At 39.8% G+C, this 14115-nt stretch overlaps 2 protein-coding genes across 3 annotated transcripts; one reads left to right on the forward strand and one right to left on the reverse strand.

Annotated features, from left to right (window-relative positions):
• Window positions 1–1950: 1950 nt before the first annotated feature.
• On the reverse strand, window positions 1951–6464 carry LOC103989346 (uncharacterized). Of its 2 annotated transcripts, none has more exons than XM_009408159.2 (3): window positions 6267–6464; window positions 4856–5775; window positions 1951–2318 (listed from the first exon to the last, which is right to left on the reverse strand). In XM_009408159.2, exons 2-3 carry the CDS (start codon window positions 5765–5767, stop codon window positions 2172–2174), a joined length of 1059 nt encoding a protein of 352 aa, XP_009406434.2. In that variant the 5' UTR covers window positions 5768–5775; window positions 6267–6464; the 3' UTR covers window positions 1951–2171. The 2 variants fall into 2 exon arrangements, with proteins under 2 accessions (XP_009406434.2, XP_009406435.2); XM_009408160.2 differs by having other exon boundaries at window positions 6201–6464.
• A 2357-nt stretch (window positions 6465–8821) lies between these two features.
• Window positions 8822–9729, forward strand: LOC103989348 (protein TIC 20-II, chloroplastic). Its single transcript, XM_009408162.3, has one exon. It carries the CDS (start codon window positions 8895–8897, stop codon window positions 9519–9521), a length of 627 nt encoding a protein of 208 aa, XP_009406437.2. The 5' UTR covers window positions 8822–8894; the 3' UTR covers window positions 9522–9729.
• The last annotated feature ends 4386 nt before the right edge of the window (window positions 9730–14115 follow it).

A 14115-nucleotide genomic window follows, 5' to 3' on the forward strand; every position in this document is an offset into this window, starting at 1 on the left:
ATAAATTTTATAATTGAGAACATAAATAAAAAAATTTCTTTCTAAAGGGTAAAATTATAATTTTTCATAGGATATATAGTAGAAATATCTAACTTTTGAAGGGCATAATTAGAAAATAAAATTTAAGGACACAAATTAGAATTATTTATTTTTGAGGGATAAACATATCTTTTTAATTTAAAAAACGCCTAACTACTCACTACCCCCGTCGCGTTACTCCTCACACACGCATGAGTCTCGTTGGTGGTGCACCAATTGTCCGTCGCATGCCATGCTGTCGTGTCCTACCACGCATGAGCCTCTTCTCATGTAGTCGATCAGCGACCTCACTGGTCACGATGCCATGCTGTCGTGTCCTACCACCATGTTCCTCATCAATGGAACACCTCCATGGTGTACTGCTTGACCGAGTACTGCTAAAGGATTGTACCATCGCATGACCTTGCACACGCATCGATCAGCGACCCCCATGGTTGTTGCGGCGTGTGACTGCGCCCATGTGTCCCCCGTGTAGCCAATAGGTATCGCAACCTTCGGGGCCGATCGTAGCTAGCAAATGCTACCATAGTAGCTTTACTATAGTTATTGCACGCAACAATGTTGCTGTAGCCGTCGCATGTTATTGCCAACGATTGGGCAAGCGACCACTGCAGGTCATTGCCCTCAATAATACTATCGTCGACAATAAGCTATCGATAGTGATTCAATGATTAAACATGAGGAACCTTGCATCGTCCGTAAGCAAGAGATAAAACAAACTAGATAAGAAAGCAGATCGACAACACATAGATCATTCAAATATCGTAAATCAAAACTAGATAACACTCTTTCATAAGCAAAGGGTGATAATAAATAGATCTAAAATACTTTTATGATTTAAAGTATTTGATTTTAAAACATACCTCTAATACTAATTGTAAGCATAAAAATCATAATTATGTTATATGAAAAACTTTAGTACAATAAATAGAAATCAAATAACAACATACGTGTACCTTTTATGCCATTTAGAAAGTCTTGGTCTGATCTGCAAGCGTATCATCGTCGGATCCAAAATTTGCAATGATACTGATATGCAAAAGAGCTAGACTCCTTCTCCTCTCTTCCTATCATTCACAAGAATGCTCTAAGCAATGGATTATGAATAAAGAAAAATGATAAAAGATATATAATATCTTAATAATTGGTTCATGTGACTAAGTGGAGATGAGATAACCTTTCAATAACATCACGTATCAATACCGAGTCCCTAGAATGTCCTATCTATTTATAAGCGAGAGCAGAAGATCTAGGATAAGTAACTAAGAGAGTCGCTCCCATTAAGTTCATCTTCTAAGGAATCATATAATAATTAAACTTTTTTTTTATTGATCGATAATCATAATTAGAATTTAATCATATCTATAATATATTTTATCTAATTAGATATGCCATATAATTTAATAGGCAAGGCTTTCGATCGTATCAAATGTAGATCGGCGGAAACTACCGTTCAAGGCCAAACATTTTTGATCGAATGTACGACTCTCAATCTTGTTAGACATAGATCAGGCTCTCAACTCTATTAGAGGCTATTCATCTGCAAGGCCAAATTGGATGCGAGGCTCTTGATCTTGTCAGCCACAAAGTCATGCTTGCATCGAAGGCTTTTGATGTTGTTGAAATGGAGATCTCGGTCGAGAGGCAAGCAACCGCCTTTGGAACGGAGGAAGCGTAGCTGAGATTGGATTTAAGATTATTAATGACATCGATGAGAGAGGGGTCGAGAGCGTCAATGTGACATTCCACATCGACGCGATGGGCAAGGCAGAAGAGGAGAGTCATCAAACACTTACGACAGATGAGTGGAAACAAAGATGAACACATCCATATAGCACATACCAAAAAACTATGACAAAAATTGCACGTGTGGTGAAATCTGCTCACATTTGTAATGCAGTAACATCTTGATATGCAAACCACTCTTCCATATACATGGCAATCAAATATTACATAGACCAAAACATGTTATAGACCTGCTTATATTGGTCAATAAATATCATATTTTGGTGAAATCTTCTCATATTTGTTAGAAATAATAACAATATCTGTGCAAATCCATATACTTTACAGAGAGAGGAGACATCTTCTGTCATCCAAAAACAAGAGTGGGGCAGAAGAACCACAATGACTCATTTTACATTCTTGATAAGCTCTTGATGATCCCTGACCTTACAGAGATCGCGTTCGAGTTTCTTCATCTTTGCTTCTTGCTCCTTAATGATGAGCACAAGCGATCTCACATCCAAAGCTTCAGATAATTCACTTAGGGACTGGGACTGCGAAATTATAAAGATCAACCTTTAGCATTGCGTTAGATGTTCTCCATACAATAATGGAGAGAAGTTTCTTTCTCCCCTTTTCTTTTGTAGCTAAATTCAAGTAGATAAATCGAAAGCACCCGCCGAAACAAAAATGTTCAAATACAAAGAAGTGCTCCAGATTGGCACAGAAATATGTTCCAAGACAAATGAAAATGTTCCTCTTTCTGTGCATTCAGCACCCTAAGTTCACAAAAATTTCTGCCCAAACATCAACAAACCTGACGTGCTTCAAATTATTACATCCTTGGCTTTTCTGCAGCAAGCATGAATTTTCTAATATGAACTTGCATGCTTCATTTTTTTATATAATATTCCAGAATTGCATTTGTAGTTTGTGTATTTAATATGGATGAGAATCTTTCAAGATCATAGTCTGCCCTAAATATAGTAAATAATATTTTGTCCAATCATCATGAGGTGAAATGACGCAACCAGAATGTTTATGACAATGTTTACCAGTCATGACACACAAATAAAAGGATCAGACTGAATTATTATTATAAAACCAAAGACCAATTCTCAGCAAAATATTCCAAGCAAGGAAGAATATAATGGTTATCAATCCATAAAAAACTCAAAATAGTCAACTCCATATTGGAAATGATATGTACATCACTGCAGCCATCCAAGGCATTCACATAACACAATGAAGAGCACTCTTCAGCAAAACAAAGCAATGCCACAAAGAATTGGCAACCCGAATAAGAAAGCAGAATCCTAAAATAAGTTGCAGAAGTCACCTTATGTATGTTAATCAGATTGGTATCCAGTATCAGCCTTTTGTTAACTATATCCTAAAACATGCAGCATTGGGCTTGTTTATTTGTGGCAATATTGGGTAAATATGAAGCAACCTGAACCAGACTGTCCGAAGTACAAAGAACAGACACAACAAGGAAAGCTGATACTGCAGCAACAGAATTTACTACCTCAAACCATATATGAGAAACCAAAAAATTGCCCTCAGGCACCAACCCAGAATGTTAAGCATCTAAGGAAAATGGACCACTACCTTAACATGGTGATATGGTTCTATCATAGAAAAACCTGATATACCTTCCTTCGTATTTAATCAATGTGAGGGACCTAGAAATCGGCTGATTGAGACAAAAGAAGGTGGATGGAGTGAAATGGGTGGAAAAACTGAAGGCAATGGAGCTAAAGATTCAGATCTAACATGATGCTGTAGCGTTAGGCTTTGGCAGTTTGAGAAGTTAAGATCGTGTAAAGCGTGTGAAATTGAATCAGAAGGACTGCATAATTGACCACAAACAAAGTAACTTTAGCTAAAGCTGCACAAAGGAAACCCAAAAAGAGGGAGGCAATTCAATCGCAAGCATAGCAATAAGATTCAGGAAATTTTTGAAAGTTCATGAGTTATTTCATCAACAAACAGTTAACCATATTATTTGCATGTGCACAATTAAACAACAATTACAACACCAATAACAAGCTCTAATGTCCTGATTATTTACGCCAGCAAAGGGAATGCAGATGATCAAAATGTGAATTAAATATCTTGCTCATTAATTATGTACGTAAATGATGTTTGTCACAATAAAGTTCGTAATACATAATTCATCAAATATCATATATATCTACATTCTAAATATATTTCTATTACGCTGCACTTTTCACTAACTTCCCAAATTAACCAATAATTTTCTGGGTCCAAATTATCCAATCTTGCTGATCTGATACCTAATGTCAAGCTTATGTCTATGATTACAAGCTCATAAGCAAAGTAGGCTAACAAATCCTTCGAGCAAGTAGAGAAATATCAGAACTGTGCCCTATGCATTAAAGAAATTCCATTTAAAAAAAAAGAAGCTTTAAAAAGAAAGTGTGGCACTCTGAATCTGTGAGATCATGCTGTTAGCTAAGCGGGCCACCTAAATCTGCCTATGTTTTTGGGAGAAGAAGGAGAATGCTTGTGCCACAAAGGACCTGAAAATACCAAAGGCGCACCAGAGGTATGCTTTAGCCACAATCTACAGAGACTTTGGCTCATGCAAGAGATTGTGCCACTACAGGGATGACTCGGACGAGTAGTGGCAGCCTGCTTAAGCCTAGAAGAAAACAGCTTCAGGATCCCAAGAACTGGCCAGGTGCTGGCCTTTGAGAGTTCATTGACAAATTTTCTACACCACATGTGGTGTTAGCACTATCTGTCGGCTGCATGAAACCACTCAACAAGAAGATAGTTGAAAATAAAATCTTCCATATAGTTTTTCAAAGATAGCTAATGGACCCTGAGTGTCTGAATCTCCTTTTCTATTAAATATTGATTCATTAGAATCTTTTTAAGATATTTGTTGGTGATGCAATCGTGATGGCCTTCCTCAATTGTGTAAAGTTAGACTAGCTTCAACAAATGCAAGGTGCTGTTAAGAGATTGAATAGTGAAAGAAAGGCTTTGTCTTCAACAAATGCAAGTTGAATCAGAATATGGAAATAAGCAAGAGATAAGAAATCTAAGAAATTAGATTAACCTTTTCCAATAGTTGCACACGCTGATTTAGTTCTTCCACCGAGGCCCCTTGCTTGTGAACCACTTGGAGGACATTCATCAAATGTGACTGGAGAAATTCTGTGCAGTGCTTCCCAAGATTGCATTGTGGAAAGGCAGATTCACAGCCAACTTGGTAGAAAGGGCAGTTGACAAGCTTCATCGAGCAGACAGTTATGCAGTGTCTATCCATCTCACCCCTCATGATGCTCTCTGAGCACATCTGCTCACACGGGATGACCTTAAAATGACACACTAAGTCATGTTCTTCTGCATGAATAGCAGAAAATTTAGCCTTACATCCAGCATTCGTGCAATTTAATATCCTGAAACCACATTGGCTTCTGTGGTCAGCAAGTTGTTGGGCAGTATCGAACTTCATCGAGCAGTGGAATGTAGAGTTCAAGTCTACATTCCTGAGCAGAATTTCTGCGATGGCTTCTCTCCTCTCCATTGACCAGAACACATTTGTCTCCATTTCCTGCACAAAATCGTCAATCTTCTCTTCTCGGCTTTCACTCAACAACCACCCCGAAACACGGCTGAACAAATTCCGTTTCGAACTTGCAAACTCTTCAACAAGAACGGATATGATGTCAATCGGGTGATCAGATAATTCTTCCACCGAATTGATGCCATCACCTCCTTGGACTGCAGCTTCTGCAATGTACATCTGACTTCGTTGTGTGAGATAGTCTACCATCTCCTTCCTCACAATGACAGCAACAGAAGCTGGACCCGTGAACAGACCAGTGGTATTGTCCACACAAGCTGTGGCCAATCCAGGCAGCAGTAGTCGTGCTATCTTTCGCACCAACTCCTTATCGCACTGATTGCAATGAAAGGATGACACACTCTCTTTTACCGGTGGAGGAGCTGATTCTAGCACATCCATTGTTCCTTCTGCCCAAAATTTATGAATCAATATCAAAATCAGTGAAGTGATTCCTAGTGATGCCAACCAATACATAAATGATTGCCCATGGTCTCACTGTTATTAGCACTACAAGCAATTCATTCGCAAGGGGAATTTTCTATTGGTAGCATCAAATACCTAAAACCATACAAATGAAAACTTGGGAGACTCAACAAAAGAAGGTATTACGGTTGGTGGCAACCAACAACATGCATAATTGGTGGAATCATCATCAAACAATTTATAACAATATACTTCTTGGATTAAGTCTGCAGTCATTAGAAAAGCAAAAAAACAGGGGGGTTCAAAAATAATCTTTCAGCATGATGCAAAAGACAAAAAAAGAACTGCAAAGGATGGGCAAAAGTGATGCCTTGACAGAACTACACTAATCAGATCCATCAAAGCTTACAAGAAGAGAAGTTCCAGGAATCAATCTCAAAGGGAGACGAAGTAACCTCCTTTGCGCGGAACTTACCCTCACGGATCAAAAATTCCTTTGATTCCGTGAAAAATCCAGATCAAGGGAGAGAACGAAGACGGCCGCAATTAAATGAGCTAAACCCTACCAATAAACTAAAAAAGGCAATAAGAAAAAAGGAATTGGAGTATGGATGGAGATCTCAGGGGCAGTAGCAGGCGGAGTCGTCTTTCGCTTGGAGACGAAGGAAACACCTCGTATAGTGCGAGGTTGATCGTAGATTAATAGCTATGCGCGGTGCTTCTCTGCGCCGTTGGATGTGATTTCCGACATCAGACGTTGATGACTGTTCGAATTCGACGGTGATGAGATCTCTACCGCAGACAATCTTTCTGCGGCAAAAGTCAACGTTTCTTTCCATAAACTGTCGTAGTTAACTTGGGGAAGTCGTCAAAGTCAAAGGAGCTGTCCGAACACTTGCTCGGGAAATCTCTTCACGGGGAAATGCCGGCCCAGGGCAGAGAACCGGGCCCACTCTTGTTTGTTGACGTGGAAGATGGTCACTGGATGAGACGCTGGGACCGAACAATGTGGATCGTAGTTGAACGTCGATAGGATGGCAGAGGGCGGCGAAAGGAGGGAGGCGACCGGATGAGATGAGAAAGGGCAATCGGCACATATGGATTGGTTTTCTTTAGCTCTATCGGCACATAAATTGTCGACTGAATTGGACCTTTTCTTTGTCGCAAAACTCATATTAATATTTTTTTCATAAAAAATGAGTTGAATCTCATTTATCATTTATAATATATATATATATATATATTGGGATAAAAATTAATATTTTTTATATTTTTTATATAAGTCGATACTACTGTAAAAATTTGACGCCAACACATTAAAAATTTGCAATTGACAAAGAATAAAATTAATGCAACATACAATGATTAAGGTTATTTATTATATGCACCTTTTGCTTATATTTCTGACATGCATATACCTAAATATATTTTGAACATACCAATCTAAGCGAGGAAAAAAGAAAGAAAGAAAGATCAAATGAAGGAATAAAACGAGACCAAATGAAGTCTGGAGAATTTAACCGGCAGCTCAGCTAAATTCTCATGAGTAAGCATACATATGCTTCATTGTAGCCTCAAAAGTTACCTCTCCCAAAAGAGATCTAATCAAATGATACTACTGGCCTCTTTCGTGAACTCGCCCTCTGCGTGCATGCGAAGCATGCGGCATCTCCATCCGGTCTCTCGTTCGACAAGAAGCTGAGCTCCGTGGCGGCGCAGTGCCACTAATGGCCAGGACCTTTCGGGCTCGGCCCGGACGCCAGCCTCGCCGTCAGGCGTGCAGTCTTCTCCGGCCTCGCCTTCGCATGCGTCGTCGTGTGCACCGAGTGGGACATCGGACGAACCGAGCCCATGGCCGCTGCTACCCTTCCCCTCCCACCTTCGCCATGGGGTGTTTGCCTCGCGCTGCCTGTCCTCACGGCGACGGTTGCGACAAGAACGATGAGGAAGACGGCTCCTATTCCCCTTGACCTCGGTGTTGGAAGCATCTGGCAGCAGCTATGGATGGACTCGGAAGAACGTAACTTCCAGTGCTAGTGGTTATTAAGCATGCTCCCCTTGATTTCAGCTAATCATGCAGGAATATATCGATCGTACCGCCGGAGAAGCCGGTGGCTCGTCGTTCCGTGCCTGGGAATTAGCAGAGCGAAGGCTGAGGAGTATCTTATTATTGTGGATGGCCGAGGATTTCCGTGTCACAGTAGAAGTCAGCATGTTATTGTAGAAGAACATGGCCCATGGTTCTCATCACACACTGCTCCACAAGAAGTGCTTGGAGAGGTGAGCTCCATGTGAGGATCTGGGCACAAGCTTTCAAGTACCGAGATAAATTACAAGCTTCATAGCTCTTCGGTTGCTGCTTTCATGCAGTGATTCATGCTGGATAAGTATGTGTAAGCAAATTGAGGAATAAATCAATCATAGAATACTTTGTAGTACAATAAGATCGAGCAAGAAAAATGATTGCTTGCTCTCTCACTTACCTGCTTCTTGGGGTTGGAGCTACTACATGATCTTTAACCAGCATATCCGATGGCATCTTTCATCAGAGTATTAACAGTTCTTGCAAGCACAGGGAAACCCCCCCATGGATTCTGCTCACAGAAGCTAACCTTAATCCGGAGCAATTTCTTGGGTAAGAGATCGCATATGAAGCACACAACTTGCTTTGCGCATGCAATATCTCAGGAGAGTTCTATGTGGGAATAATTATGGAGAATTATCCCAAAATAAAACCAAAAAATAAAAAAGAAATTATCAATATGTAAATCATGCAACAAAGGCTATTTTTTTATATTTGTTTAAGATTTTCTCACACAACAAATAATTTTTTTGATGTATTTTCATTATTATTTTTGGATATATATATATATATATATATATATATATATATATATATATATATATTAATGCATAAACAATCACATCAGAACATGGGCTTATCGCCTCACTTTTAACGGCACAGATCTGACTATTTCCATCATCGGACGGTCGATGATGATCGATTAATTTTCGAACACCGCCCTCGGACACATAACCGGTGTCCCTCCCGAACACCACATCAAAACCCCCAAAACAGGAGGTAGCGGCGGCGAACAACCAGATGGCGACGCTGGCTCTCCTCCGCTTCCCTCCTCCTACCGGATTCGATCGCTTCCGGGCCTCTCCACCGCCGGCCATCCACCTCCGCCTCCGGTCCATGCCAGCGGTCGCGATCCCCTCCCTCCCTGCCCGACGGTCGGTCACTGTCTCCATGGCCCGCACTGCCGTCCCGGCCACGGACCGCCTCATCTCCGCCCTCGCCTACTTCCTCCCCTTCCTTGACTCCCTCCACTACGGTCGATTCCTCTTCGCCCGCGTCCCCGCCGCGGCCGCTGCCGTCGCCCCCATCATTCCCCTCGCCGCCGCCTACCGCTCAGTCCCTTACGCTGCCTTCGTTGCCTTCTTTGCTCTCTACCTCGGCGTCGTCCGCAACCCTAACCTCAGTCATTTCGTCCGCTTCAACGCCATGCAAGCCGTCGTCCTCGACGTCCTCCTCGCCCTCCCGGCTCTCCTGCAGCGGGTGTTCGGCACCCCGTCGAGGGGGGTAGGGTTCCGGGTCATGGAGATGGGCTACCACGCCATCTTTGCCTTCTCGGTGGCTTGCTTCTTGTACGCCCTCCTCAGCTGCGTCCTCGGGAGGACGCCGCACCTGCCGCTTGTGGCGACTGCAGCGGATCGGCAGCTGTGAGTTTGGGGTTTCCTATTAGGGTTTTGTGGCAGCTTTGGAAACCCTAAAGCTCCCTCATTCCTTGAATCAGAAACCCTTCAATTGGTAAGCTTTTTGATATGATTTCAGCAATGTAAGTTTGTAGATGTTATTTTAACTAACAATAGCTTCATCATGCATGTCTTTTTGTTGATGTTAGTGCATTTGTTTCTGTTCGTTGCTTTGTTTACACTGTAGCTGTGAAATGAGACTTAGAATGGTTGGAAACTTGCAGTCCAAAATTGAAAGCAGCAGAACAACAAGTGTATTGGTACATAACCTACAGTGGCTTTCTGAGCCACCTACTAAGCAACAAAAAGAAAAGAAAGATACAAGATGGTGGTCATTGACTGTTGAATTATGCTGTTATGACCTGAGAAGGTTAGAATGGTGATGGTTACAATGAAATGACATTGAAGATTTAAGATGATAGTTCTATTTTTGGATGATTGACATTATTGCATATGACTCGCAAGATTAATCTTAGCTACTTTAAGTGCATTCAAGTGTGCTTCTCTTGGTTTAGAAGTTTGTGGAGGTGTATGGTTCTGAGGGAAGATGAACTAATGTGGCATAATTGTCAGATTTGGTTGTGTATGAATTGTAAAGTGGGATGGTTCAAAGGGAAGATGAACTAATGAGGAATTTAGTCAGAGCCTTGAGGCATGCATAACATAGATTAGATTGTAAAGTGGATGGTTCCGACGGAAGATGAACTAATGAGGCATTTAGTTGCAAACTTGAGGGATGAATGGCGAAAATTTGGATGTAAAGTGGATGGTTCCGAGGGTAGATGAACTAATGAGGCATGAATAATGCAAATGCGGTTTGTATGGGTTGTAAGGTGCAAAATTACAATGTTCATAGTAAATTTGTTCAGCTGCATATCGGTGTAATTGTAACATGAAGATATTGAAGTTTTGCCTTGGCTATCGGTATCAGTTTGGAAGAAATGGCACAAGTCCTTATACAGATGAACTAACGAGACGCGTAATTAAAGCTTTGAGGCATGGATGGTGCCAATGTCGATCTTTCTTCAAGTGGATGCTTATTGTCAAGTTCCAATATGGGAACTCTAGCCAACCAATTTGTTAAGCCTACGCCACCGGTCTAAAATGCTTAGTAACGAGTTGATGGAAGTAAGTATACCCATCCGTAATAGTCCTTATAAATGAATCCAAAATTTGTCTTCCTTCATTGTGGGTGTTACACTTATGGTGTTATAGATATAATATTGGTGCAGAGGCAATGCTATCGGTTGAACTACCTCTTGGTTGAAAAGAAAGAAGCCACAAGTATAAAACTGGAATGTGTTGAAGCAGCAAAGATTGGTCCTCACTATTTTAGTGTTTTTTAAACCGTGTGTGAGATCTCATATTCTTCGTTTTATGTTCTTGTTTCATTCTGATGCTTTTGAGGTCTCACATATGGATTTGGCTTTGGATTGGCTTATACTAAATATCACCTGACTCGAACAGAATGGCAGGCTCGATATAAAAAATCCAACCTCAAACTCATTTCACTAATTAGATTTGATGTCCTCAACTTGTTATTCGTTGTTAAAGATTTTTGAAATTTTTATAAGACTTTTTATAATGACGATAGTGAAGAAATTTTTTTAGGAGCTTATTATTTAGGGCTTTTCTTTTCACTATTGACAATCTCCTTACTATTCAGAATTTTTTTAAAATTAATAAAATAATACTTTATCATTTATAATCCCTTTAATTTGATTTAACCTTTTTTTTCCTCATCCCCACATCCTTTGTTGTCGATCATCACGCTCTAGCTCGTGATTCGATAATTTGATCTTACTCGTCGTCCCTTTAATATTGTCCTAAATATTGTCCTTCCAAGAAGAGGAAGTATAGAAAGAGAAGAAGAAGAAAAGAATATTTATGTTCATTTAAGAAATGATAAGTTTTGGTATATTAAAAAAATTATATGAGATTATAAATAATTCTTTATTATGTTTATTATCTTTTATTCCTCAACGTGTCTACTCGCTTGCTTGCTCCTTGCAATTCTACATTTCTTTTCTTTCCGTTATGTTTCTAAAATGTTATCATGTTTTATATTTTTGAGGTAACGTAATTCTATCAGTTGATCTATCGATGTTATTAATGACCCAATGATCCGACACTTGAACAGGTCGATATCGAATGAGAACTGCTGGTGCCCAAAAAGATATCGTTCTTGATGCGTCTAATTAATGTCTTGGCACGGTTTTGAGGCGTAATAAATGGTTTAATAATCAAAAGTTAATTTGATTAAAAAGAGTTCGAGTTGAACCTTTTGTCTATATATATATACACACACCGTATCGTATTGGTGTTTCGAGGTTGGCTCGGTACAGTATGATACCGTGTACCGAGCGGTACGTCAGGGCGTATCGAACGATACACCTAATTTAGGTGTAAAATTCTTTGAAAATATATGAAAATAAAAAAAAAGTTAGGATAGGGTTTTTAAGTTAAAAATAAATATAGTAATAGTATAAGTTCGAAATCGATCGTTACCGAGTTGTGTCGGGTGATAACGATCGAAATTTCGACCGTTATTGCCTAATATTACCCCGTATCGTCCGATACGGGGTGCTTTTAAACGTTTCGCTTGATATGGGCGGTCTGCATACTAGTATGCTATTGGATCGGTATGTACCGCTCGTACTGAGCAGTACTATTCGAAATTACATACCTTTACACACACACACACACACACACACACACACACACACACACACACACATATATATATATATATATATATATATACTTGATAGTCTCGTTTTGGTAAACAAGTTATCCATGTAGCCATTTTGGATATTTTTAAACTCTATAAAGTGGTATGGAGTGTCATCCAGTACAATACTCAAGAGCTACTCGAGTGGTACATAGTTGGATGAGCTCTTAAGGTAGTGTATAGAGCTAGTTCGTTGTAGTAATACTATGTGAGCACTTGTGAGGATTTTTTATCGTGACAAACCACCTTGGAGCCTTTGTTACGCGACCGTTTAGAGTTTACGAAATCTATGATTGTAATTGCACTATCTTTTAAGTGTTTGCTAAAATAGTTGCTTATTGAATCCCAATTTAAATGTTTCCTTTAACTCATCCCTTTTTTTTTTTTTACAAGTCGTATGAGATCATAAAAAGTTTTGGGAAGTAATTCTTTTGTGAACGGACACACAAGGGTGTCGTATGACTTAAGCAAAACCAACTAAGTTCGTGATAGATGGTATCAGAGTAGGACACGCACACTTAAAAACACTTGGTATGCAAGCGTGGGGGATCTAGCGGGGTTGTATTGAGGGCAGCTAGCGCGCGTGAATGTTTGAATGAAACAAGCGTTAAAATATAAGGAAAGGAATCACTTAAAGGAGCAGGCATCCAAGATTGGTATTTAGAGGAATAACTAATCATTCATGCGAGAGGCACCATAAGGATAAGATAACTAGGAAGGACATATAGCGCACAAAAGTTAGGATAGCTAAGTTTGAGCTATGACTTGACATCGACAACATAACTTAACGGTGCTCAAGGTAAGTGAGGTACTTGACAAATGATGAGACTATGCAAGGAGGGATGAGTTGCTCGACGACCAAAAGAGTTGTGTGAATCTCATTGAAATGAGGAGAATTACTAACTCGAAGAATTTGGTGCTCATGCAAGGGCTTGTATGTGGATGATAGACTATCCGTGGCCATCTCAAGGCGATCGAAAATTGACGCTATGGAGTATTGAAACTTTATCTTCGACATGGGAAGGACACATTCGTAGAAAGCTGAATTGTATAACAAATTCAACATATTATTAAGCCTTGAAGGGTATAGTGGCAGTTATATTAGCGAATTCATAATGTAGCAAGTGTGTTCATAGGGACAATACCGTGCATAGTTTATTTAGCAAAAAGGAGTAGTATAAGGGGATGGTGATCTCCGGAACTTCCAAAGGGAAGGATGTGAAGAAAAAAATTGCTCCAACAAGATAGATATCTAGAAAGGATAAGTCTCGATTCTCTAAAGAGAGAATCATGTGCAATAGGTCGCATATGTTGAGGATGGGTACTTCAAGATAATAATTTCATAAAGCTTAACGAACCGAGCGAGCAACGAGGAGTTGATGCATGATCTAACATGAGGTAATATGTTGGTGGATGCATTACGAGATCAAGTGGAGAACTAACTCAAAACAACACCACATAAAAACACTTAAAGTCGATGTGGAGATCAAACTTAATAAAGAGCTAACTCGTGAAATAATAGACGTAAGGGTCACCATTAACTCAATACAAACTGAGAAGCGGAGAAATTTGGGTGAAACTTATGAAGTGCCCAAGCCACGTGAAGGAACTCTTGCAAAAACAAACAATTTTATTTTATTCCATAGGTCTCTCGTTCTAATGGAACGGACTCATCTTGTATGATGCTAAAGTTAAAAGGGAGCTTCGAGATACATGCACTTTATCTCAATGAAAATTTGATGGAGGAACTAAGATAAATATAAAATTAAGGTCAGAAAACCTTTGCACGAGACAAAAAAATACGAAGACAAATACCCTAAAAGAACATGCCATA

This window comes from Musa acuminata, chromosome BXJ3-6, assembly GCF_036884655.1.
Source record: "Musa acuminata AAA Group cultivar baxijiao chromosome BXJ3-6, Cavendish_Baxijiao_AAA, whole genome shotgun sequence".
NCBI classification, from domain to species: Eukaryota; Viridiplantae; Streptophyta; class Magnoliopsida; order Zingiberales; family Musaceae; genus Musa; species Musa acuminata.

Excerpts from the sequence above, each read along its gene's own strand:
- LOC103989348 (XM_009408162.3), top strand. The coding sequence starts at position 8,895 with ATGGCGACGCTGGCTCTCCTCCGCTTCCCTCCTCCTACCGGATTCGAT.
- LOC103989346 (XM_009408159.2), bottom strand. The coding sequence starts at position 5,767 with ATGGATGTGCTAGAATCAGCTCCTCCACCGGTAAAAGAGAGTGTGTCA. Across the intron at positions 2,319-4,855 it reads GTGTGCAACTATTGGAAAAG|TCCCAGTCCCTAAGTGAATT; the intron begins GTTAATCTAATT and ends ATAATTTCGCAG.